Here is a 23,629-nt window from a genome sequence, read left to right on the forward strand (position 1 = left end):
CAACAAGCTTATGCTTTATACTTTTGAACATACTGTATAGTATGTCTGCCTTTATCAATTAAATATAATGAAAAATCAAATGTGGGATTTATCCCTTTATTGCTACACAATAGATTTGTAACCAAAATAACAAAACGTTTTTCAATTAGAAATAAAAATAAACACCTGTTTGATCTAAGCAGTCTATTAGTAGAACCACACACAGCATTTTGAAAGTGTCCTGTTTTACAAGCCAGGTGCACATATTAGAATTTGTCATAAAGAATGGGTTTTATTGTTGCAAAAGTGTTTTGGAAGCTCGTACAAGGCAAGACAGTCAAAAAGTTCATGCATTAGGCTGCATGAAACGTATGTACATTTATTTTCATTTTCTGAAACACAGTTGTGCACGATTTGTGTTTATGTTTGCATCACGTTTCTGAATCAATACATATAATCTACACTTAAAAATAAAATAAAATACAAAAATACAAAGTAATACTGACAAAATTGCAGTACCATGTGTACAGCTCTTGGATTGTGTATGAAAAATACAATACCACACTATCATATTTCTGTTTTCTGTGCTTGCTTATGAAAATTTACGCTGAATTTTGATCCTCACATGCAGATATTAACTTATTTAAATCACATCTGACCACTTATTAACCAAATTATTTCCCCATACAGTGCTTACCAATTTTAATAAAATTTAAATCCAAGAGTTACATTCTCTATCATCCCTTTTTTGACACAAGTTGTGTTGTAATTGTATTGTATTGTAAATTTGAATACTATGCAATACTTAATTGTCCTGTTTGTGTGACTGCACTGTAAATAGCAATGGGGATTCCTCAAAGACCTTCTAATGTTTAGGAAAGACATATTTTCCGTTAAACTCTGTTAAGATCCGAGTCACTGAGTTCTATTCTCCTGAGTGAGCCTCCAGGTCTGTGATCAGCACGTTTCCATCAGACTCTGTAGCCTGTGAGCTGGTTTGTCTATAATAAGCGCTGCCAATAGTAGGGACACGGCGAAAACAAATGACTCTCCTCTTGTACACAAAGCACATGGCTCCTACCAGCAGAGCAAAGATCAGCAGCGCCACCAGCACTGCAGCGGAAGTGACACTATAATGGACATCTGAAATGAACAACATGGACACAGTTCATTTGGTCATAGTTGGACCTGATGTAAGGGATGACTCCATATAAAACATATCAATCTGTAAATAGAGTCCTAATATTATTATATAATTATTATAATTATTAAAAGCGATGTGCACTTTACCATTTAGTGGTTCCACCTTCACGTCAGCTATTGCATCTGCCCAAGAACAAATATATTGATGTCAATATAAGTTATGAAGGGTATTGACAATGCATTTGATTAAATAAAAATGAAATATTCGTTGGCTTCGTCTCAACTATAAACATGCATTGCAATAATACTAACACAGATAATGGAACAGATAATGTGGAGTCTGAAAAAGACGTGTTTAGTATTTATCTATAAATTTTCTTTTCCTGGGGCCTCAAGATGATTGCTGCACTGTGACTTAGTTCTGATTCATAAATGTACTAATAGAGGGAGATTTTTACACTATGCTGTCTTTAATATTAAATCTAATCTTGCATAATTGATCTGTAGAATGTGGGAACAATAGCCTCTATTTGTGATCTCCATTAACATTTGTGGGACTTCTGTGGCGCCTACTATAAGTGCTCCACTATGGCCACCAGCATGATGCTTATTACAACACAAAGCAGGAAGGTAAACATGTCTGACTACCTCTATGAGTCCTCGTACCTGTGATGGTTTTACAGACAAAGCCAAGCTGCTCGGTGCACTCTGACAGGTGCCACACACCGTCAATCACCCTGGTAGTAACACAGACATCTGCAGTCAGCAGCTGGGAGTCTGGGGCTTTGCTGGGCCAGCTGGTGTAGTCCATAGGTGAACCATCCACCCAGGCCATGGAATCAGCTGAAAGTAAAGCTCACAGTGTGACACAAGCAGGTATCGTAGGGGATCATACGATGGGTGAGTGGGAGAGATGCTGCAGGTTCTTACTGTCGGTGTTGAAGTACATCCCCAACCACACAGTCCGGTGGAGGAACCCTGACGACCACAGCTGCTCCAGAACAAAGCGGTTCTCCGTCTCACTCTCAATGGTCAGGACGTCTGACGTGTTGACTGGAAAGTGACGCAGCAGAACAAAGTCATGCAACAACCTCCAAACACATTCTCAAATTCTCTGTGAGCAACACATGCAACCACACCTTTCTGTCTGCAGTGCTCTCTCGACTCTTCAAACGTCAGTTTCTGCACCACTGGCTCAAAGTTATAACAGTTCTGTCCAAATTTGATCCACGTCGAGGGACACGCTACCTCGTACGAAACGAATGGTTTATTCCCTTTGAGAGAGATCAGGAGGAAGGACATGATGTGCACCGCTATTTTACTCCATCAGCGGAGGAGAAGCATCGTGGGGCGAAACTCACGCGGGGAGGGGACATGACACAGGGCTCCTGGGAGCGGGCTTTCACAGTCCGCTCTCCGCCAGCCTCCGTTCACATCCATGTAGACACATTCCCCCAAGTCGTCATCGTCGTCCGCTGCGTCCCAGTGTGTGTACACCGTGTCGCTGCCGTCTGACCAATGGTAATTGAAGCCGCTCTGCAAAGGGGACCTTCAGCATGTTAGGCGTTACAGTTAGCAAACCATGAAAAGGATCAATTCCCCTTCTGGTTTTTAGAATAAGGTGCGTGTTTCTAAGGGGAATTCCAGCTACTGACTCACAACACAAACACGTTTCAAGTTTACTGATAAACTGAAAGCGAAAGCCAAGAAATACATTTCCTAAATTAACCTAAAATATAATCAAGCGACCAAACTATAAAAACATATCCAAATATAAATGTAACTGTTAAAAAGCGTTTAGTCAGATGTTTTCACAGGTTTAAACGGATGTGCAGATTAAGACCATGCACAATAAACAGTAATGGTAATAAATAGCACATTTCATTATAAAGCCTGGCAAAATAACAACATTACAAAGGTGTTTTTATCCCTATATACATAAACAATAGGAAAAATAAGAAATAAGTTATGTTAAGTCTGAGTTAACATATATTTTTGACCTTTTAACAAATGACACGCATAACGCCACCTCCTGGATACAACCTGCAGTGTAATTTATGACAGTGTGAAGGAACACAAATGCCTGAGAGAGAGATACATACGTCTTGACTATACAGTCCGATCCAGTGGGGGACTGCCAATCTGTTGACAAGGACAGTAAGGAAAGCCTGGTGGTAGGCATCTGTAACGCTCACTAGGTCAGAATCATTCTCTATGCACATATGCATGGCGTCGTACCAGCTCATGTTGCCTGACACAACCTTGTAGCTGCTGCTTCTGTATTCAATATTGTCAGGAAGCGGGTGGTGATAGGAGTGGGTGGGAGGTTTGGAAATATCTAGAACAAGGAACATAAGGCAAAAGAGAAGAGGGTGGAGGAAAGGAGAAGATAATGAGAAGATATTCACAAGCAGAATCTGAGTCATTTCTTAATTATCTTCATTTCAGGGACATACAGTTTGTACTTAGGGCAGATTATCTGTGTAGAAAATGTCACGCCACCTCCATCAGTGGAGGTGGCGTGACATTGTGTTAAAATAATATTTTCCTATAAATGCGCCTTGTGTGACTTGGTGGGTCATCATAACTTTGTTTGTCATGTCTGTTAGAAACAAGAATACTGAATCAAGCCATAACGGCCTCCTCATAAACACATGCCTACAAGAGAATAATCACCTCTAAATGAATCTGGATCTGAGCTCAAACTAATACTTAAGTAAACTAAACCCCCCAAAAAACGAAAGCAAACATTAACAGTATATTATAACTGGAGAAAATCAAATGTGTGCATCAATCAGTTCATCAATCAGAGAATCAGCAAATCTGGGAGTTCACCTTCCCATCATAGGGAACATGCACGCCGCCATAACGACGCTCACCTTGGGGTTTCTGACAGACAAAGCCGTACCCGCTCTCGCTGCACTTCTCATCGTACCACTTCCCCGTGAGGTGGAAGTTGTGGTTGTTGGACAGAACCGTACACAGCGGCTCATCGGCTGCTCCGCTGAGCCACTCGTCCTCCTGGGAGTTCGAAAGGTACGTGTCAGTGTGGGTGCACGCACACACGCACGCACACACAAACACACGCACGTACGCACAAACACAAACACGCACACACGCACACACACACACACACACACACACACACACACACACACAAACACACATTCTGCAAAGTGTTTGGCTCACAGTGAGGTATCTCTTAGGGTCTGTTGGAGACCAGTTGGTGTAGCTGACTGATTTCCCATTGCTCCATTTCATCGTGTCTTCGTCCCGCAGACCGATCCACACGCCCACGGAGGTGCCCTGGAGCAGCATTGTGATGTAGGCTGCCGAAATGAAGCCATGACAACAGGCGTATCAGCACAGAGCAGTAGTCCTTGCACGGCCAGCCATCATATGTGATGAGTTTGTGTTTTGAATGTACAGCTCACGTTGCCTCACCTTGTTCAATCTCATCCTCTACAGCCACCAGCGAGCCTTCAAAGGCGGCACAGATGGACTGGGCATCGGTCCAACTCTTTCCCTCCTTTGGACTGTCAGGGAGGTGAAGCAGCAGACACTGCCACAAAGCATGAAGGCATGTGAATATGCCGTTGTGAGACGCTGGTCATTATCACCCTGTGACTTGTGTTTGGAACAGTCAAGATTCAAGGCCAATAAAACTCAAAGAGGAGGAAAAATAGCTTCATATTACATGGAAGCAAAATAAACAAATGTTTGGCAGATGGTGTTGTTCTCTCACAGGAGTCCTTGACAGGTACCGGGTGATGTTACACAATGCAATAGTTTCAAATGTAATAGTTAATGTTCACGTCTCTGTCTCTCCGCTGTTTGAGCACCAACAGACATTTACTGCAGGCTCCACACGTACAGGACGGACTGACTCTTAATTGCCTCAAGAAAAGACAATAATGAGGTTTGTCATAAACAGAATCAGGAATTTTAAAGTTTGATTGGTTTGTGTTTGTTTTTAGACTCAGCTTCAGGTTCATAGAGGGCGGGTCATAACACAACAACAGCAACTACGATGACACGAACAAGCTGTTTTGACCCCACAAGCCGCTGGGAATAAAGAGAAGCGTCCATGTTTTATCTGATTGCTGAACACTGAACATGGAGTGTCTCAACCTTGTGTCCAAAGTACAGCCATTTCTCTGGGCATCCTCCGATGTAGTGCGGCTCCCTGGGCGTCTCCAGCACAGACACGGTCTTCCTCTTGCACACGTAGCCATGGAGGTCACTGCATCTGCTGGTCGACCATTTCCCTGCAACAAACCAAGTGCTGCACACTGTACTTCACCGCGTTTTGGCCTATAAATACGAGGCGCTGGCTTTATTTGTGCTGGTGTTTACCTGAGGACGAGGACATGGTGACACACACGCGGTTCTTTCTGGTTCTGGCTACAACGCCTTCTGCCCAGTTCTGGAAGTTCACCTCTGTCTTATCGCTCCACCTGCAAACACGCACCAATATGTGGACTGAGCATTATCCAAAGGAACTCAACTGACATGTGACTGTTCCATTTGATGTATATTCTTTCCAGTGAACAACACACTGGACCATGCGCATCCTCATTCGTGATGAAGGCAGCTGCTTATCAAACACACACCCACCTGACCTCCTCTCCCAGCTGGCCAATGGGCAAACCAATCCACCAATCAGTTGGGCCGAGGGAGAGCTGTGGCCACACATGGGACGAAAGAAGAGATGAATGAGGATCTGTGTGTCTTCTTGAGCAGTAATCAAGTCCTCAGTGGGCTGTGGCACGGGTCACAGGCCATTCAGCAGCGCTCCTTGGCTCGTGTTCTGTGTCGCTTCCTTCACCTCATTCTGCTTCCTTTATCCCTCACACCTCCACCCAACAAAAGCTTTCTTTAGTTTGCTATAAAGACCATTGGCACCGCGTCCGTGGGAGCACTCGAGCGCGTTAGTGTCCATTGTGTCTGAAAACTCTTTGGTGTTAGGAACGTTGTGAATACATTTGTCCTGCATGTGTTTGTTTTTCACTATGTGAGTGAGTGCATGCGCTAATGGGCCACCCAGTGAGGTGCCCTTCTGATGAGTGGAAGCGTTAATGGTAGGAAGCCGAAAGTCTGTTTGAGACGTAAAGAGGAGGGAGAGACTTGTAATTGTCTTCATTGGCGAAGAGATCTGTCGCTGAACTAACAAGCTAATTCCACATACTCCAAAGTGTAGTAGAGGTTTCTAGTTTTTAATCTTCTATCGTCTCAAATTAGAAGAAGACAAGACATCCCACATGAATCTAATCTGTTACTGAGTAACATCATATACAGAAGTGTCCGTCAGCCTGCCCTGCATGTATGAACCTGATGAAGCCCTATTAATGTATTCATGCAGTCCAGCATTGCCCAACACTGTGAATCTTAACGGTGCAGAGACAGACCCGGCGCAAGCGATCCTTCACGAAGTGCAGCTCCTCCTTGGAGTGAATGGACAGCAGGTAGGCGCCCATCATCTGACAGGCCAGAGAGACGGAGTCCCAGTCGAAGGGCTTCTTCACCAGCAGGTACTCAGCTCCGCGGTAGAACACCCAGGCCTCGCTCTCTGCGGCGGAACCAGACAATATTTGGAACCTTACAAATGAACTGCATGCGCATCATTGAGTTCTTCGAGTTTGTTCCCGTGTGAAGGGAAGCGGTTACTCACGCTCTGTGTACCAGTAGGGTTTCTTTAACGTATCACCTGAAACGTAAAGCAGAGTGTGGTGAGACACAATCCGGCTGCTGGTGTCTGCAGGCCGTGACGGCTCTGACCTCTGGATAACTTGCAGATCCACTCGTGTTTGCTGTCGCAGGGCTGCGGCACCAACGGACCGACGGCGTTGGTCATCTCGCTGAACACGGCGCAGTCCCTCCTGTCGTCTTCCTCGTTCTTATTCTCTATGAAGGACGTCACCACCTGCTCAAGCACAGATGCTACATGAAGCCGCAAAAGATGCGAGACGCCACCATCACTGCAGTTCCGGTTCTTACAGGAGAGCCGTCGGACCACTCCCAGGATCCCAGATGCTCAGGGTCTCTCTTATTCAGACCCACCCAGAACCAGCGACCCTCTGTTCTGAAAAGAGAGGACAGGCACAAGAACAACAATAGCAAAAATCCCTGTTGTACTTTGATCCTTTGGACGAAACACAATGTTGTGACGCTGCATTAACAATAAGTTCTGTTTATTCTGTCTGTTATTAACATCTCTTAAATCTCTTAAATATTGAACCTCATTCATTTACTAAATCATCTAAAATCACCAAGAGGTACTAGAGGGAGACAGACTCACATCATCGTCATGGTTACTGTACATAGCATAGCTGACCCCTACTTGTCATAGTCTACCTTTCATCTCTCACATCCACCACACAATCAACAGACACGTTCCATAGCATGGTTGCTCTGTTGAGGCCCAGCGGGCTGTACCAACCCTTCAAACATTGTACTGAGGAGCTGCTTAACAAACACCTGCTCCTCATAGTGGTGGAAACTGGCCAGCTGAGCGCCCAGGGCCTGGCAGAAGAAGTCTGCCTCCACCCACGAGCGCTTCATCAGGACCTTCTCATCGTGGAACACCTAAATGAGGCAAAGCTACCTTAGATCGGGGATCACGTCACACGCACGATCAGGAGGGAAGACGGGTGGGTGCGAACCTTAAAACAGTGAATCAGGCCGGAGTGGGACTCCCACCCTGGGGGACAGGGGGCGTAGGCATCTATGTGGTGCTCCGGCAGCTGGACATCGTGGTGACCGCTGATGCTTTGCTTGCACACTGACAAAGCCCTGAAGGACCTGCAGTCTTTCACCTCCCAGTGACCCAGAGCAGGTCCCCCAGACATAGCAACGCACCCACCAGAACTGACTGGGGAAAGGAGAAGATCAATAAAATGATCAAAATGATCAAAATCAGCCAAACACCGGACCGTACTAGGCTGTTCATAATTAGCAAGCAGCTACCTGGCTGGTGCTTGTTCCAGTTTGTGAAGGAGAGTGGGGGGGAGGACCCATTGTGTGGCAGCCAGCCATACTCTCCCCTCTTCCCCTGATCCGTGAGGCTGATCCAGTAATACATGCTGCTGTTGGCCCCACTCGCACTAAGCAAACTGTTGACGAAGGCCTGCTCAAACCTGCCAGCGTGAAGAAGAGGAGAACAAGGACGGGAACATCTGGAACAGTCGGGACCATAAAGCATCCGCGGAGTTTCCTACTGACCTGTTTTCTATGGTAAGAAGAGGAGCTTTGCAGTAATAGCCCATGCCTGCGTCCTCGTGGCTCTGCTCGTGGCTGGTCACTGTGTAGCAGGAGCGGCCGTGCCGCTTCCAGCCCTGCAAAAGATCCACTGCTTAAAAATACAAATGTTGTGCAGAATAATTAATGCACCATCCTTAAGACAGAGATGGGCGTCAAAAAGAGAATTAGGATATGAATGTGGTAAATTAAGACAAACTAATTTAATGTAAGTGAAATTACATTAAAGATGTGTTTAAATGTGGATGCAACCAACCATTGCTAATACTACATGCACCATAGAATACATATAAAGCAAAATAAAATCATGGAACATTTGGGTTCAGTTCAACAGTTTTCTAGCAACATTACTTAATGGTTATCGCCGTATAATGTGTGTGCTACAGCACAGCTAGAAGGGAAAACAGCTGATGCGTCATTCATTTAGCGGTCATCAACCAAGACACTGGGCAAAGCTGACAAACCTCGACCTGGTGGTGGAGCTAGAGTAGATGAAAACTCTGGGGACACATTTTCACCGCAAATCGCTCAAGAGGTTGAACACAAAGAAAATGTCAACCTCATGGTGGCAGCAAAGGAAAAATGAGGAAGTCCCCAGTCGTCACAGCTCCAACCTCATGTCAATAATATTAGTGCATGTCCACACCTTCACAGCAAATGAAGCATGAGTTGTCAGTGGGTCAGTGTGGTGGACACACAAATGATGCATCCACTACTCTGTGTGTGTGTGTGTGTGGTGTGTGTGTGTGTGTGTGTGTGTGTGTGTGTGTGTTATGACAAGTGGAGTTAATTTTCCCCCCTGAAGCCCTATAATTTCGCTGACGCCCCCCCCTCCAGTCTAGGGAGTTACACGACCTTTGGCCAAAGGTAAGGGGACAGGAATCATCTGAACATGGCTGGAGGCTGACCATGGCCCCAAACCCTTCCAGGAGCCTGTTTCCAGCGTACAAGTGACTCAGGAGTCTGATATTCAGAGTCAAAGAGCGACACAAACGCCAGACAACACGTCAGCTGGCGAGTGAATCAGCTCATTGTGCATATGAAGGGGCAATTTGCTTGAACTGCAGCAGGCGTGTGCTCCTGCTTGGTGCCTGTCCTGATCTGTATGGACCTATTGTGACCCAGCACAGTGCACAATGTGCCCGGCCGAGCTGAAAATAAGTCCTCTGGATTTTAACTGAAAGTACAGTGAGTTTCATTCACTCGTTTTCACAGATTGACTCATTGAGGTTTTGTGATCCAGCTGACATCCAACAGTTTTTATTCAAATAAAAAAAAAAACCAAGCTGAAACCAAACCTGTGTTACAGTTGCTGTGACCTGTGCGAAGTGTTGTAAGTTGTGTAACGTATAACGGTTGTTTTTGACAGCTTGCAGCTCTCTGTTTTGGCCGAGCGTTCAGCTCCTTTAGATGAAAGGACTGCTGACAACAACACGTGCTGGTACTTGTGCGTTCGTGTTCCTACCTCAGGGCAGCCCTCATCCCAGGCTCCAAGGGGCTGGATGGGGTTGTGGCTTGGTCTCCTACACACAGCAGGCAGCCGTTGATCACATGACACTAACAGCCAGGTCCCGTCCTGTGGATGAGTTGAATGTTTCATTTGCTTCTTCTGAAAGGAGCTTCAGCAGCGTTTGTGCGCGATGGAGGCACAGTCGTAGGGTTTCTCACCTTCCTGTCCGCTTTGGCGCACAAGGTTGCGTCTGTCAGGTTGTGAGGAGGCTGGTACTGGTGCCAGAGTGTCAGAGTCACGGAGGATCCGTCAGACCACTCCACAGACGGCGATGACGCCTGCTTCCAAAGCCCGATCCACACCTCTGCACTGTCCCCAGAACCTAGAGGCCAACGACACTGTACTCACAGTAGAGCCCGAAATGATTCCTGGCAAATTCTGACCTAAATATACTTTTATTTAACCAGCAAGTTAGTTTTTGACCAGAAATTAGCCAATAAATTCCACCTTTTATTCAAATGTAAATAAAACATGAGTAAACATTTCTCCACAATCACATTCATCTTATTATCTTTTGGGAGAAGCCTGTGCCATTTCCCGTATAAACAGTAACTTGCCTGAGGCACGGATGATTTGGGGCTCGACCGCCCACGTGTACTGTGTGATGCTACTCACTGTTAGTCAGGAGACTGAGCAGCGCTTCGACCTCAGACAGAGAGTGAATGCTGGTGAGGTTTGCCTCCTGGGAGCCACAGGCCCGAGAAGACTCCTCCCAGCTCCCAGCTTCTGTGTCTGACAGCACGCGGTAGCAGAAGCCATTATGGGGCCACCAGCCTAAAGCACAGTCTGTGTGGATGTGCTGCCAGTTCTCTGTGGGAGACAGGATAATCCTGAGAGGAGAGGAGAAGGCACCGCAACAAAACAGCCAGACTGACGTGTTTTCACAATGCAGGCGTCAGTTTGGTCTAGTCACCAACAACAGCAATAGGGAAAAAGGCCAAAGGTTCATTTCCCAGGCGCAGCACAGATGCTGAGGCCAAGAGCTACAGGTGTTTAAACCAACCCTCCACATTCTTCACGTTATCTCATCGCTTATCTCTTCCACACTTACGACACCTTCGCAAAGCACTGTGAAAGCACCCGTAAACAACGTGGGTGTGTCGTGTGTGAACACACTCTCACCTAACGGTTCCGCTCGCCAGGTGTTGTTGGGTGTCTTCTTGCAGATGTAAGGCAGAGCAGACTCGCAGGACAGACTTTGCCAAAGGCCGTCAAAGGCTGAGTTGTAGACGCCACACTGCCTGTTGTCCTGCAGCGCACTGGCAGGAAGGGCTGGTGGGAGGTACAGTACAAGGTAGACAAGCTCTTATACCACGAAGACGCATTATATTCAAATACACACAATATGTGGGCATGGACTTCTGTTCAGTCTTTCACATTCGTACGCATCATCCAATAAGAATCCAGCGCATGAATACATGAAGTCTTCATACATTACAAAAAGGAGCTTGTCTAGTTTCTCTGACTCATGCATTCATGTATGTCCTGCACATATTTCACAGTTAGTCAGTTTAGTTCACAAAGCACACTTTGACAGAGACAGAGAAATAATCTGTATCTGAATATTAAATACAGATGTAATTCAGAAAATGTCAGACGCTGCTCCATGATTTTGTCCTCAGGTAAACAGACAATGGGCACCTGCTGTGAAGTTGACCAGTGACAGAGGGGCTCCGTCAGACCACTGCCAGCCCCGCCCGTCCTTCAGGTGGTTCAGCCCAATCCACACCATCACGCCAACGCTCGCCAGTCGATCTGCCACAGAGACGATGCAAGCAGCCGTTGCACTGCATGTTGTTTGCATGTTGTTTGCATGTTGTTTGCGTGTGGTTCGCGTGTGGTTCCCATGTGTTTAGCACGCGGCTAGCGTGCTGACGCCTACCTCTGATGTACCTGTGCTCCGCCAGGCTGCTGATGCTGAGCAGGTTTCCCCCCTGGGCCCGGCAGGTGGACAGCGCCTGGCTCCACGTTAGGATGGTGTACAGGTTGAACTGGTAGCAGGCAGCCATCTCCTGGTTCGACTCCCAGAAGCGCTCACAGCTGGAATCTACCACGAGCGTCGCGACATTACAAAGGCAGCGGGAGCGCGTGTCGGACTATGAGTCATGATGTGTCCGTCTTTACCTTGCACCGGACAGAAGCCCCATCTTTCACTCTCATCATAGCGGGCGGTGGTGGCACACCACTGTAGACGGTCCTCGAGGCCCTCGGTGGTGCACTCAGAGTACCACTTGTTGTTGTACTTGAAAGGCAGAGCACAGGGCATGCCGTGCGCGTTTCCCAGCAAAGTGTGGATATCTGCAAATGCAGCACCGCCGCTGAAACCTGAACGTTTCCTGTGCAGACGGGCGGGAGAATAACTGAGATGTTTCAGATGTTTACCTTCATATGGGTACGAGCAGGGGCCCTCCCTGGGGGTGTTGTGCCGCTTCCAGCCATGGTAGGAGTTTTTCTTCACCACCACCAGGCGCCCGGCGACGGCCACCTTCCACTGGGACGCGCTGTGCAGCATGTTCCCGCTGCAGCGCCACCACAGCACAGGGAAGGACGTGTCACACTCGAATGTGCCCAGAGGCTGCGTGGCGTTGGAGATGTTGAGGCCCAGGCACGTGCTGGTGCCCAGGTTGAAGAGGCGATGCTGGGAGACCCACTTCCACAGCATGCGGCGCGTGGGCCGCTCGCAGTCGTCCAGGACCAGGCTGGAGCGGTCCACCGTGATGCAGCGCTTCAGCGGTTCGCTCTCCAGGATAAACAGGCCCTTTTCTGAAAACGGAGGTGGGTGGGATGAGGAGAGGGAGGTGAGATGGACATGTGGGGGGGGGCAAAGGACGAAGAGAGGCACAAGTGAGGATCTAATGTGGACGTTGGATCTAGTGTGACACTCTTTCTCAAATCACCCCCTTTATGTATAGTTTTTTATCCATGTGAGCTATTATTACATCTTTTATCCCTATATTTTTGTGGTGCATAAAAACATTTTCAAAAATCATCTGTATAAAACCAATATTAAAACAAGAAGGGGGTGCACACATGTCAAAGATTAAAAAATCTCTAAAAAATATTGAATAATAAAGTACTAATAAACAATAATAAATTAATATAAGATATTTAGCCTAATTATAATAAACAGTTATTTCGAGTTATTGCTGCTAAAAGTGGACCTAAACTGTACAAGCAGCTGAACCACGGAGGTATTTGGTTTTGCCCGTAAAAAAGTCAAGGGTGATGTTACTGCACCTTTTGCAGGCGACTGTTCACTACACGATAAACATTACTGAATTTTCTCCATTTTAATTAGTTTTACATAGTTTCATATCAGCTCCAGCTGCCTTTGTTTGCCTTTTACATTAAATAAGACACCGTTGCTGAGTGCGTTTGCAGCAGAGGAACCATCTGTTAAGTGCAGACTTCAGCTGCAGGATTCAACAGGATCCGTGCGTTCGCCCCGTTCTGTGCAGTTATATAATTGTCTGCTGCGGTAAATACGACGTGGAACAGGACGATCCCCCGTAAACACGCACTCTGGGTGCAGGACGCCAGTAAAGGACCGGCAGAAGACCTACTGTAGTAGTCCATGAGCTGCCCCCTGTCCAGGACCTCATCGTCCTCCCCGGTGCCACAAACGCAGCTCTTCGCCAGGAAAACTGCTGCACAAACAGTCGCCACCGCAGCCACGAAGTCGACGCAGCCAAACAAACGCAACAACATTTCGACGGCGGGATGCGGTGTCGAAGCCTGAATGTCCGCACATTACGAGACCCCCGATCGCAAAAAGTCAAGTCCGGCCTCGTTGTGGGGCTTTTTTGTGTTGCGCCCTCAGAGGAAAAAAAAAAGGTTTTGCCCAGTGAAGTTTTTCAGCGGGGGACCAGCGACGTCACGTCTGACGGCGTGAGGCCGCATTCCTGCCGCTCGGACGCGGCCAGAAAACGGGGTAGGGAAAAACACACGCTCGGCACAGACAGGCAGAAAGGCAGCTTTTATTTTAGTGTTTGCTTCTCAGTTTATCAGATGGATGCACAGTAATAAGGAAGTAGCAGAAGACAGCTAATTACACAATAAGTTAAAAAACATTTTTATTTATGTGCCGCACCACTAAAAAACCTCACTTGTCCTCAATGAAGGCTCAGCCTTGCTTTACAACAAAACAAAGAAAAACCCCACAATATTTCAACAAGTCAGAATCATCCACCCGTAGCCATATTTACATTCATTAGACAGACAGATGTTTTCAGTAGTAGTGTAGACTCCTCTTTCTTCGCTGCATGTTCCAGTAGGTCACAAAAGAGTGCGTGCACACGGCCGTGCAACAGGAGAGTGCAGTGTTTGACGTTACACAGACGGTGCACGTTCGCAGCAGCAACCTCAGCCTAGTGTCTGTTCACAGTGCTGCCTGCTGGGTTATAAGACCTCTGATCAATGCAGAGACTGGCACAAAAGCACACAGTTTAACAAACAAAATGTTCCCTCTGTCTCACTCGCAAACACATGCTCGCACACACGTACGCACACATGGACACACAGGTACGCACAGGTACACACAGGTACACACAGGTACACACAAGTACACACAAGTACACACGCATGCTGATTGCCTCGCCGCCACCTCGTCATCAGTAGGGATCAATACTGATCTTGCCTCTGTGCGTGTTTTCATAAGTTACGTTTTTGAATGTAGAGGTTGAGCTTCTGAATAAAGGGTTGGTCCCCTGAAAAAAAAGCAACAGACAAAAAAACCACTGATTTAATGACATGCAGTCGACTAATTTTGCTTGTTGATTAATTAGACTTAGCTGAAAATAACAAGTTCAAATCAAATAACTACAGTCTATACTGATGCAGGACCATATGCATGTGGACAGTTAATTACTTTTAATAACCAAACTATGTACATTTTACACATTAATAATTTTAGAATAGTGAACAAATGTAAATGAGCACCACAAACAGAAACAACAAGCAGCTAAGGACTAAAGTCCTTATGTGAGGACGTCCAAACCAGAACAGTGAGGGTGGGATCACATGAGATGAATAAAAAGATACTTTTGTATGAGACCGTTTTTAGAATACGTGGAGGAATCCCAGGAAGAATGTAGCATCTTCATCTCCTCACCAGCTCCACGTCTCACCGTTTGCCACTTTGCCTTCGCCCTCTCGGCCTCAAACTTGGCCACCTCTTTGCGGTCGTGCACAGACACGAGCACTTTCCACACGGCCAGCAGGATCACACCGATGCACACAATGGAGAGGGAGACCCCCAGAATGATCATGGGAATGTTGGGCGGCTCGGGGCAACCTGGGACGAAGCACAGGACCAGGTGGGACTCACATCACACGCTCTGTTTTAGCGATGATCTGCGCCGCTGGTGGAACCTACCGTCTATCAGAGGGTTGTAGGCCGTGATCCCCGTCTCACCTCCTACCAGAGCGAAAGAGATCCAACACTCATTGTCCATCATCACTTTGCACTGTGTAGAAGGACCCTTGTCATAATCTGAGAAGAAACGGGAACATACATATCCATAAGGAAGGGATAAAACCGTCCATATATCACCTTCCCTTTCAACATTGTCCCGAGATTGTAAAATGATCTGCTCTCCTCTGTAGTGCTGTCAGTGTGATTTCCATATCAGAGGCTACAATCTAGTGTGTGTGTGTAAACCACATCATTATATTTCACATCTAAAGCCTGAAAATCCTCTTTGATAATCAGATATACTTCTCGGTTTGCACAAGTAGAGCAGGTTTTAAACCTATCTTCTCTATAAAGGACGACAAGTTCCTCGGGCTATTCATACGCACTACAATAGCTCTGCCTGTACGACAAGGTAAATAATATGTTCCCCATTGTCAGTGCTGACTGAATGGAAATGGTTGGGGGTGTGTTGGAGAAGGGTACATGGGCTTCAGAGAGACACCTGAGTCAGTGCAGGTCAGCATTCCTCCAGATCCCTGATCCATGTGGAAAGAGAGCTTTACAAGTGACAACAGCAAAAAGAGGGAATTTATACAGTACTAAAGCTAAATGGTCTCAATGATCCATAGGGCGTCATAATTCTGTGGATGTTTGCTATTAATGACAGTCGTAGAGAAAACTGATCATTTACTTGGCTATCCAAGCTAAAGTCACTCGCAGTCACTGAGCCTGGCTGCTGTGTGGTAGCCGTTCCCTGCTCCTGTGACCTGTGTTAGTGTTGGATAGTAACAATGTTAAAGGAATGCTATGAGGAGTCCAAGGCCAGGATCAGTGTAGGTGTGTGATGGTGCCCAAGGTCCTGATAAAAGTGCACACACCCATAACTGGCTGCGATAGTAACATTACTTTGTAAAGATGGAAGAAATGGAAGATATCCTCAAATGCCTGATTGAATAGGGACAAGTCCCACATGTAGTAGTAGATTCATAGTTTTGTTGGTCCTGATGCAAAGACTGAACGTGACTGAATGCGTTAAGTCATGCATCCCTTTAAACACAGGGGTGAAGACATTCCATCCATCTTCTAATGCGATGCACCAACTGTGATAAACAGTATATAACATAATATATAAAAATAATAGTATATCTGTATAATTATCACCTTTGTGACTGTGTACAAAAGCTGCGTAATGTATATAATGACTAATCCTTTAAGGAACATGGGTCTTTTACCTGCTGTTGTGTTGAGGTTAATTTTGGAAATGCTGCACCCCCAATCACACATCTCAGCGTCTTCCTCATCCTGGAGGTGGCACTCCACACAGGCCCTGATGTTAAAACAAAAGCCGCTTTACCTCAGAGACGTACGCCGGGTCTTTGGGGGAAAAGGTTTAGTGGGTCCAGAGGAATCAGTGCTGGTCACTTATCAGAGCTTTCCCGAGGCTTCTCCCTCTCTATCACCCTGATCCCCCATAACAGTGGTATCGAATGGCACCAGCCCTGACAGCTGCTTTACAATGGGGAAAGAAAAGCTCTCAGAGCTGTTTGCTTTTGATGTCACATTAAAGGTGTAGACACATGTGAACAAGGGGAACCAGAACCTAATATGCCTGAGCTGAACAGAACAGGCCGATCGTGTGGCGCGAGGAGACAGCGTCTTGGATCCTCCAGGTAAAGAGTGGGAAAGCCGGCGCAAAGCTGCGCTCGCCTCCCGCGGAGTCCTCACCTCGCAGAGTTACAGGCGTCGCCGCACGTCGCGCACATCTCGCACTTGTCCCCGGACGCTCCCGGCACGGTGCACACGCAGCGGCCGCACTCGCACGTGCCCCTGCCGCTGCAGTGGGCGCCGTCCTCCGCCGCGCACGCGTCCGTGCTGGCGCTGCAGTTACAGTACTCGCCCGTCCAGCCGCGTTCACAGCGGCACTCCCCGCAGTCACACGCGCCGTGACCTGCGAGACACAGAGCAAACGCTCCTTTATGCAAACATCACGCTCACCGCGGAGCGCCGGCAACGGCCGCCGTGACTCACCTCCGCAGAGTTCCCCGCGGAAGCGCACACAGGAGTAATTGTCACACTCGCAGTACTGCCCGTAAATGCGTCCGAAGCTGGAGGCGTCGCACACGCACTTTCCGCAGTAACACTGCCCCTGGCCGCTGCACAGCTCCGACTCGTTGTTCGCCGCGCAGTTGCTCAACAAAGCGGTCTCCTCATCGCACTCGCACCGCTCTCCCACGAACCCGGGCTGGCACGTGCACACGCCACAGCGGAAAGCCCCCTGGTCCTCGGCGCAGCGGCTGCCGTTGACCGAGGGCGGCTCCGGGCAGGCACACGTGCACGCGGACTCCAGCCGCACCTCCAGACTGTCCTGCAGGCCCACCGGCCTGAGGGAGAAGTGTCGAACCCCGGACAGGCACCGTGGGAGCTCCACGGAGACGTTGAACGTCACCTGGGGAGCAGAGAAGGGCCTTGAAAGAAGCCCACGCTGATAACGAGGCGCGCTATGAGACCAGTAGCTGAAGCTGAGTCAGTTTAAGTTACTCTTTGGTCCTAGAGGTCACGTGGGGTGACCTCTAATAAACCATAAACAAAATGCACTCATTTGAAGTGAAATTTGAAATCTGCCGCATTCAAAAACGCAGGCGCCTATTTAGTTTGTACAATTAACCTTCTATGGATGTGACCCAGTAACTTTATTGTCTACGCTATAATGTTTTTAAAATACCTCGAAACCAAACACGGCTTTTATTGTTTTAATTAGCTATAATTAATTACACTGTTAGACCAAAGACAAAGCTGACAATTTACCATAAAATGTTTTTGTATCTCCCTCAGTCTTGGCTGACATTATCAAATTGCTTGTTTCATTTCTATTCAATTTAAGTAAACAAAAGAAGCACATCCTCACAGCTGAGGTGTTTAAAAAAGAGATTTAGTTTTCAAAATTGCAATTAACTGAATATTCTCCATTATTAATATTCTAACATTCAACTATTCAACAGAAGGTTTAAGTGGTAGTTTGATAAATTATTATCCTCTGCTCTGTTATCAGCCTCAGTCTGTCAGCAGCAGTAAACGTGCCTTACAAACAGAAAGAAGCCAATTAGCTGAAGGAAACTCACCGTCTCTCCTGGTTTGATGTTGGAGCAGTGTTTTAGATCTGGTGCCACTGTCCCATTTGGACAAATGGCCGTGAAGGACATCTGCAGGTCCTCAGTTTCTCCAAGGACTTCTAGCTCGATCTCTGAACGCAGTTCCTGCAAGATAAAACATATAATTCTGCAGTGAGAAGCACGGCCCGCTACTAAACAGAAGGTTATTGTCACCAAACTCAGCTAAAACCGGCCATGAAACCAGCACAATGTTTGTTATAGCTTTAAGGGGATTTCCCGTTGACCCCGCGCCGACCTGTGCCGTGATGGGACTGTTTGAGTGCTTCTTTTTAATTTTAAATTCACAGGTGAGTCATGAGCCCAGGTGTGCTGGCTGTACAAAGAACCTGAGGGAAGTAGGACATCGCACCTCAGCAGGAGAAAATACCTGGTCAGGCGGCTCACGGCTCTGTGTGTGGGTGCTAACACAGGGTTAACTGTGCCTCTCCTACAGGCTGTGGATCCTACACTGTTTTCTGTGTTGCTAAGGAGGAGTATACAGAGGGATCTTCAGGGATAGGCCCAAGTAAAGATGGATTAAGGGCAAGTGGGTAAAACAGATTAAAAAGACTTAGAATGCTGCAGGGGGTTAAAAGTGAGGTGGCTGGAGTATCAAGACACTAAGCCACACCAATCCAATCTAATATTATAGTAGACATGAATACAGTTGTCCATCTTTTATCACTTAATATCCATCCTGCCTGTTTTGGCCACAAGGACCCACAAGGATCCACAGTGATCGTGGTAACGTGGCAGACGCACACTGCATAACCAGTGGAGGAAGTGCAGACTAGGCACCACTTACTGCCGCCAGGGTGGATTTAGGGAAGGACAGAGGCGAGAGTTTCAGAGAAAGAGCGAGTCAGACTCAGGCCGGCGAGCAGATCAAACGGCCGAGACAAGCAGGGACATGCGGCCAAACGTGTTGATGCGGGCGGCGCAGGGAAAAATGTAACAGGAGAAAGAATGAAAGGAGGAAAAGCAGGAGGAGGGGAAGGAAAGGAGAAAGCAGAGACACAGCGCGAGTTTCAGGAAAATAAAGGCATTTCTAGTCGATTACAGTTATAAACGATATTTTGGAAGTGTCATGCTGCTCTTATAGTAGCATATGTTCTCTGTCCCATTAGCGCCTGCACTCTGCCCACGCATCCAGGCCACGGAGGCGGCCTGTTTACTTTGTATGCTGTTATAATCAGCTCCAGGACGTTCTGTGAGTCGGACGCCAGGACTCCAACGGTGGCGCCAGGTATGAGATTTGCATAGTTCTATGAGGAAGACACAGAAAAACAGAAGATCACTGATTTTTCAAATCAAATGAAATCAACTCAGAGAACGTATAGACTGACAGGAGGACCTAAAACCTTAAAAAAACCTTAGATGAGGATCTAGGCCCGCACGATAAATGCTTCTCACGCTACTGAAGCTGTTACCTTGTAGTTGTGCTGCTGCTCCTTTGTCACAGCAAATATCAGCAGGATGTTGTTCTCTACGACCTTATCGATCAGCTGGCCGAGCGTGGGATACTCCTGGAAGGTAGAGATTGGGCGGTGAACGAGGCCCCGCAGCCAGAGGCACCGCAGCCAGAGACCTCGCAACCAGAGGCCTCGCAGCCAGAGGCCCCGCAGCCAGAGGCCCCGCAGCCAGAGGCCCCGCAGCCAGAGACCTTGCAGCCAGAGACCTCGCAGCCAGAGACCTCGCAGCCAGAGGCCCCGCAGCCAGAGGCCCCGCAGCCAGAGGCCTCGCAACCAGAGGCCCCGCAGCCAGAGGCCTCGCAGCCAGAGACCTCGCAACCAGAGACCTCGCAACAAGAGGCCTCGCAGCCAGAGACCTTGCAGCCAGAGGCCCTGCAGCCAGAGGCTCACCTGCACTGTGGACATGCTGTAGTCGCCACTGACGTCCATGTGGCACTGGCCGTCGTTGGGAACCACGATGCCGGCCATCTTGCTGTCCATCCCGAAGTGCGAGTCGCCGTCACTGGCGAAGACCAGCAGGCGCATGGAGTCATTCCTCCAGCCGATCTTGTCCTGCAAAGAGACGCACGGCTCGACTCCAGTCCGGTCTGTACCGTGGGCTGAACCCGTCTCACGTCTGCTTAAGAATCTGGGATGAAAGCGAGTCCTACCCCACAAACGGCCACCTGCATGATGGCGTCAAAGCCGCACTCGAGCAAATCGATGTTTGCAGACACGCGCTGCCGCGCGATTATCTCGTTGAACTTGTCCGTTCGGCTCGTCAGAGACAGGACGTGTTTATATCCAAACGTGGGCAGACAAGCCTGGACTAATCCTCTGTAACACAGCAGAAGTCCAAGATAGACCACCAAGAGACGAGCGCTGACCTGATGAGGCCGATGGGGGTTTACCTGCAGGGGTCGGCCAGCTCCTTCTCTGTGATCCTGATGAAGGGCAGCACAGGCTTCTCCACAAAGGAGCCAAAGCCTATGCGGAGCTTGCTCGTGAGGTTGGCCATCTCTTTGGACAGAGTCGAGCCCAGGTCTTTGATCATTTTCAGATCGTCCCACATGGAAGCTGACAGGTCCATCAGGTAGTAGATGTCCACAGGGTAGTCCTCTGTAAGTTTGACCTTCACCTGGAAGGTCAGCTGATTGCCTGTTCAAAAACCAGAGCCCGTCATTTGGTCTAGAAATAAGGAAGCGCTTCCAAAAGCTGATTCTGGGTTCAAGCGATGGAGTACCGGGTCGGAGGCTGAGGGCCATCTTCTGTGGGGAGATCTGGGTGCTGTTGGCGCCGCTCGTTTGCCTGCCGAGTGGGTGATCCTGGAGGATTTGAGCTTTGGAAACGAGGAACTGGAGTTGGTCCCTGGCACATCCCTTTTCTATCAAGACATCCAGTGTGTCACATCTTTCCGTGACTGAAGACCAGTCTGTGAAATTCTAAAAGACGGAGGAAATCGTGACACACGGTCCTATTCATGGACGGCGACGGTTTTATATCAGTCCATAAAGTACAGGCTTTTATCAGGGCTCTGAAGTTCAACCCTTGCAAGCATGTGCGTTAAAAAGGATGATGTGGGCATCGCGGTGATCGGCCCACGTGCCCTGCTTTGATCTGAGCAGCGCTCACCTCCTGTGTGCACCAGGCACAGCGAGGACCGAGCTGCAGACACTCCTCACAGGTCACAGCGCTGCCGGATACACACGATCCTGAAACCCACAAACGGACACCCAGCAGAGTCAACAGGGACCCGAGCACAACCCCCCAGGGCCCATTATCGCCTAGAAAAAGTGTGTTAACGCTGCATCTGGAAGATACAAATATGGGTGTAACTCATTAATTAACAGCAGCTTTTAGAGTTATTATGATGACGTTTAAAGTCATGGAACACACTTTTCACAATAAAACATTCTTCATAAACACCAAGGCAGCCCTCACAGCTCGCTGCAAAGCGGGGCTGTCAGTCTTTGTTTGCTCATCACAAAGCGCTGCGTGCGTAAACGGAACAAAAAGTCCAGCTTACCCTCCGCGGCGTTGATCCAGTACCGGAGAAGCAGGCTCAGCAGTAAAAGCCCCATTAGTCCTTGAGATTACTGCTGGGCAGGAAACAGAGGAAGGAGAAAATATTTAAAGCTTCTCTCATATTTACAGGAGTGACACATGTCTCGCGTCGTCGTGCGCGCGCTCCTCGGCCGAAGTCCGGCGCCGTCGTGCCGCTGCGGTACCTGCGCGAGGAAGAGAGACGCAGGTGAGCGGCCCGCGATACCTGCGCTGCCTTATATGCCTCACTTCCGTCCAGGTGAGGGGCGAGGCGGGACCAAACCAAGCCCACATCTGCAGCGACGCTCCTCGCGGGGCGACGCGTTATCCGCGCTTCATTATATGATTATCAGGCTCGTTCACACAGCATTTAGTCACAAACAGCCAATGAAAGATTATGGATGAAGCTCAAAATGAACTACGTACAGCTTCGCTACCAAAGCTACTTTACTCAAATATTTACCTGGACTTTACATTTATTAAACATTTTTATTGTCTTCTTGGCAAGCTAACCGTTTTACTCCTCTAACTCTGCTTAATGTCTACAAATAGCTTCCAAACTAATATTTCAAATTAAATCAAATTAATAGTATATTTACTATGCATTTTTAAAATTAAACCAACATCTTCATTTCACAGATGCATTAATACAAATGCTGCAGCAGAGATTTATTTGCTCATGCACTACAGTTTTGGTACATTCTTCAAAGGACCCTATGAGGTGGTGATTTATCTCTGCTTCCCATCTGATGACAGCCGAGGTTGTCTCCAACGTCCCCATGACCCTTAGTGGTCAGAGTGACGAATGGATGGATGTTTGGCTTGTAAAGTGGCTAAAACTAGCTCCATCCTGCCATGACAGACAGACAGACAGACAGACAGACAGACAGACAGACAGACAGACAGACAGACACGCACGCACGCACGCACACAGACAGGCAGACAGGCTGATGATCCTTTGCTTGTGGCTACATTTCTGCACTAATTTAATTAAGTTAAACTTCAAAAAATTGATCTTCATTCCTGAACTTTGGTCCAAGAGAAATAATAAAAAACACAAGCCACACCCTGAGCAAATATAACTTGGTCACCCAGACACTACAACAGAAGAGATGTTAATCTTTAACAGCAAGAACATGAATCATTGCAATTGTCTCACAAGCATTTTTTCAGCTTGACGAGGCCAAGCATGGAGGCCTATCACACTGAGTGAAATATGATCGTGAGTCTGAATGTGTGTCTGATATGAGGGGGAGAAGGGTGGAGCTGTGTAGGTGTTGAACCATTGACAGCTGCAGTGCAAATATCCCTGCTTGTCCCAACTCAGAGGAATCTCACAATTCAGCACCACACCCCTCTGGATGTGGGTAAGTCCCATCTGTTACCCCCAAACCAAACCCCACCTCCAATGCTCATCCCTTCATCCCTCTGCTTCTCCTGGCTGCTCTCTGACACCCAGTCTCTCCTCAGCTCGTCACCTTATCCAGTCGCCTCCTTGAAGTGTCCATCTGTGAAGTGTCAGACTTTTTCATCATTCACTGTCTAGTCCACCTGCGATTAGCTCCTCTCTTTTACCCCCCCCCCCCCCCCCCATCCTCTCCCGTCTCCTTTCCTCCATCACATTTCTCCCTGCTCGTTATTATTTTCAGATATTCCCAAGAACATTAAAGCCTGATGCAATCGA

General features: G+C 47.8%; 2 protein-coding genes across 5 annotated transcripts; both read right to left on the reverse strand.

Annotated features, from left to right (window-relative positions):
• Positions 1 to 245: 245 nt before the first annotated feature.
• Positions 246 to 13,734, reverse strand: pla2r1 (phospholipase A2 receptor 1). Of its 3 annotated transcripts, XM_029143606.3 has the most exons (30): positions 13,453 to 13,734; positions 12,272 to 12,652; positions 12,014 to 12,187; positions 11,772 to 11,936; positions 11,531 to 11,644; positions 11,012 to 11,161; positions 10,505 to 10,699; positions 10,048 to 10,211; positions 9,845 to 9,955; positions 8,344 to 8,456; positions 8,089 to 8,258; positions 7,785 to 7,993; positions 7,562 to 7,707; positions 7,120 to 7,204; positions 6,901 to 7,045; positions 6,794 to 6,829; positions 6,531 to 6,691; positions 5,740 to 5,804; positions 5,479 to 5,579; positions 5,254 to 5,390; positions 4,567 to 4,684; positions 4,312 to 4,451; positions 4,002 to 4,143; positions 3,225 to 3,460; positions 2,484 to 2,658; positions 2,262 to 2,396; positions 2,053 to 2,175; positions 1,789 to 1,965; positions 1,270 to 1,305; positions 246 to 1,122 (listed from the first exon to the last, which is right to left on the reverse strand). In XM_029143606.3, the coding sequence occupies exons 1-30, from the start codon at positions 13,595 to 13,597 to the stop codon at positions 905 to 907; spliced, it is 4,467 nt and encodes a 1,488-aa protein (XP_028999439.1). In that variant the 5' UTR covers positions 13,598 to 13,734; the 3' UTR covers positions 246 to 904. The 3 variants fall into 3 exon arrangements, 2 of the variants coding, with proteins under 2 accessions (XP_028999439.1, XP_055363591.1); XM_055507616.1 differs by lacking the exon at positions 13,453 to 13,734 and having other exon boundaries at positions 12,014 to 12,131; positions 12,272 to 12,470; XR_003785255.2 differs by lacking the exons at positions 246 to 1,122; positions 1,270 to 1,305; positions 1,789 to 1,965; positions 2,053 to 2,175 and having other exon boundaries at positions 2,484 to 2,671.
• Positions 13,735 to 13,850: 116 nt separating this feature from the next.
• itgb6 (integrin, beta 6) lies at positions 13,851 to 22,171 on the reverse strand. 2 transcript variants are annotated; one of them, XM_029143608.3, is made up of 15 exons: positions 21,929 to 22,169; positions 21,535 to 21,614; positions 21,146 to 21,344; positions 20,814 to 21,060; positions 20,574 to 20,739; positions 20,314 to 20,475; positions 19,882 to 19,977; positions 19,627 to 19,716; positions 18,422 to 18,556; positions 17,331 to 17,748; positions 17,028 to 17,250; positions 16,535 to 16,629; positions 15,264 to 15,380; positions 15,016 to 15,182; positions 13,851 to 14,595 (listed from the first exon to the last, which is right to left on the reverse strand). In XM_029143608.3, the coding sequence occupies exons 1-15, from the start codon at positions 21,981 to 21,983 to the stop codon at positions 14,500 to 14,502; spliced, it is 2,346 nt and encodes a 781-aa protein (XP_028999441.1). In that variant the 5' UTR covers positions 21,984 to 22,169; the 3' UTR covers positions 13,851 to 14,499. The 2 variants fall into 2 exon arrangements, with proteins under 2 accessions (XP_028999441.1, XP_055363592.1); XM_055507617.1 differs by lacking the exons at positions 13,851 to 14,595; positions 15,016 to 15,182; positions 15,264 to 15,380; positions 16,535 to 16,629 and adding an exon at positions 16,636 to 16,808 and having other exon boundaries at positions 21,929 to 22,171.
• Positions 22,172 to 23,629: the final 1,458 nt, after the last annotated feature.

The sequence above is a fragment of the Betta splendens genome, chromosome 3, assembly GCF_900634795.4.
Source record: "Betta splendens chromosome 3, fBetSpl5.4, whole genome shotgun sequence".
NCBI classification, from domain to species: domain Eukaryota; kingdom Metazoa; phylum Chordata; class Actinopteri; order Anabantiformes; family Osphronemidae; genus Betta; species Betta splendens.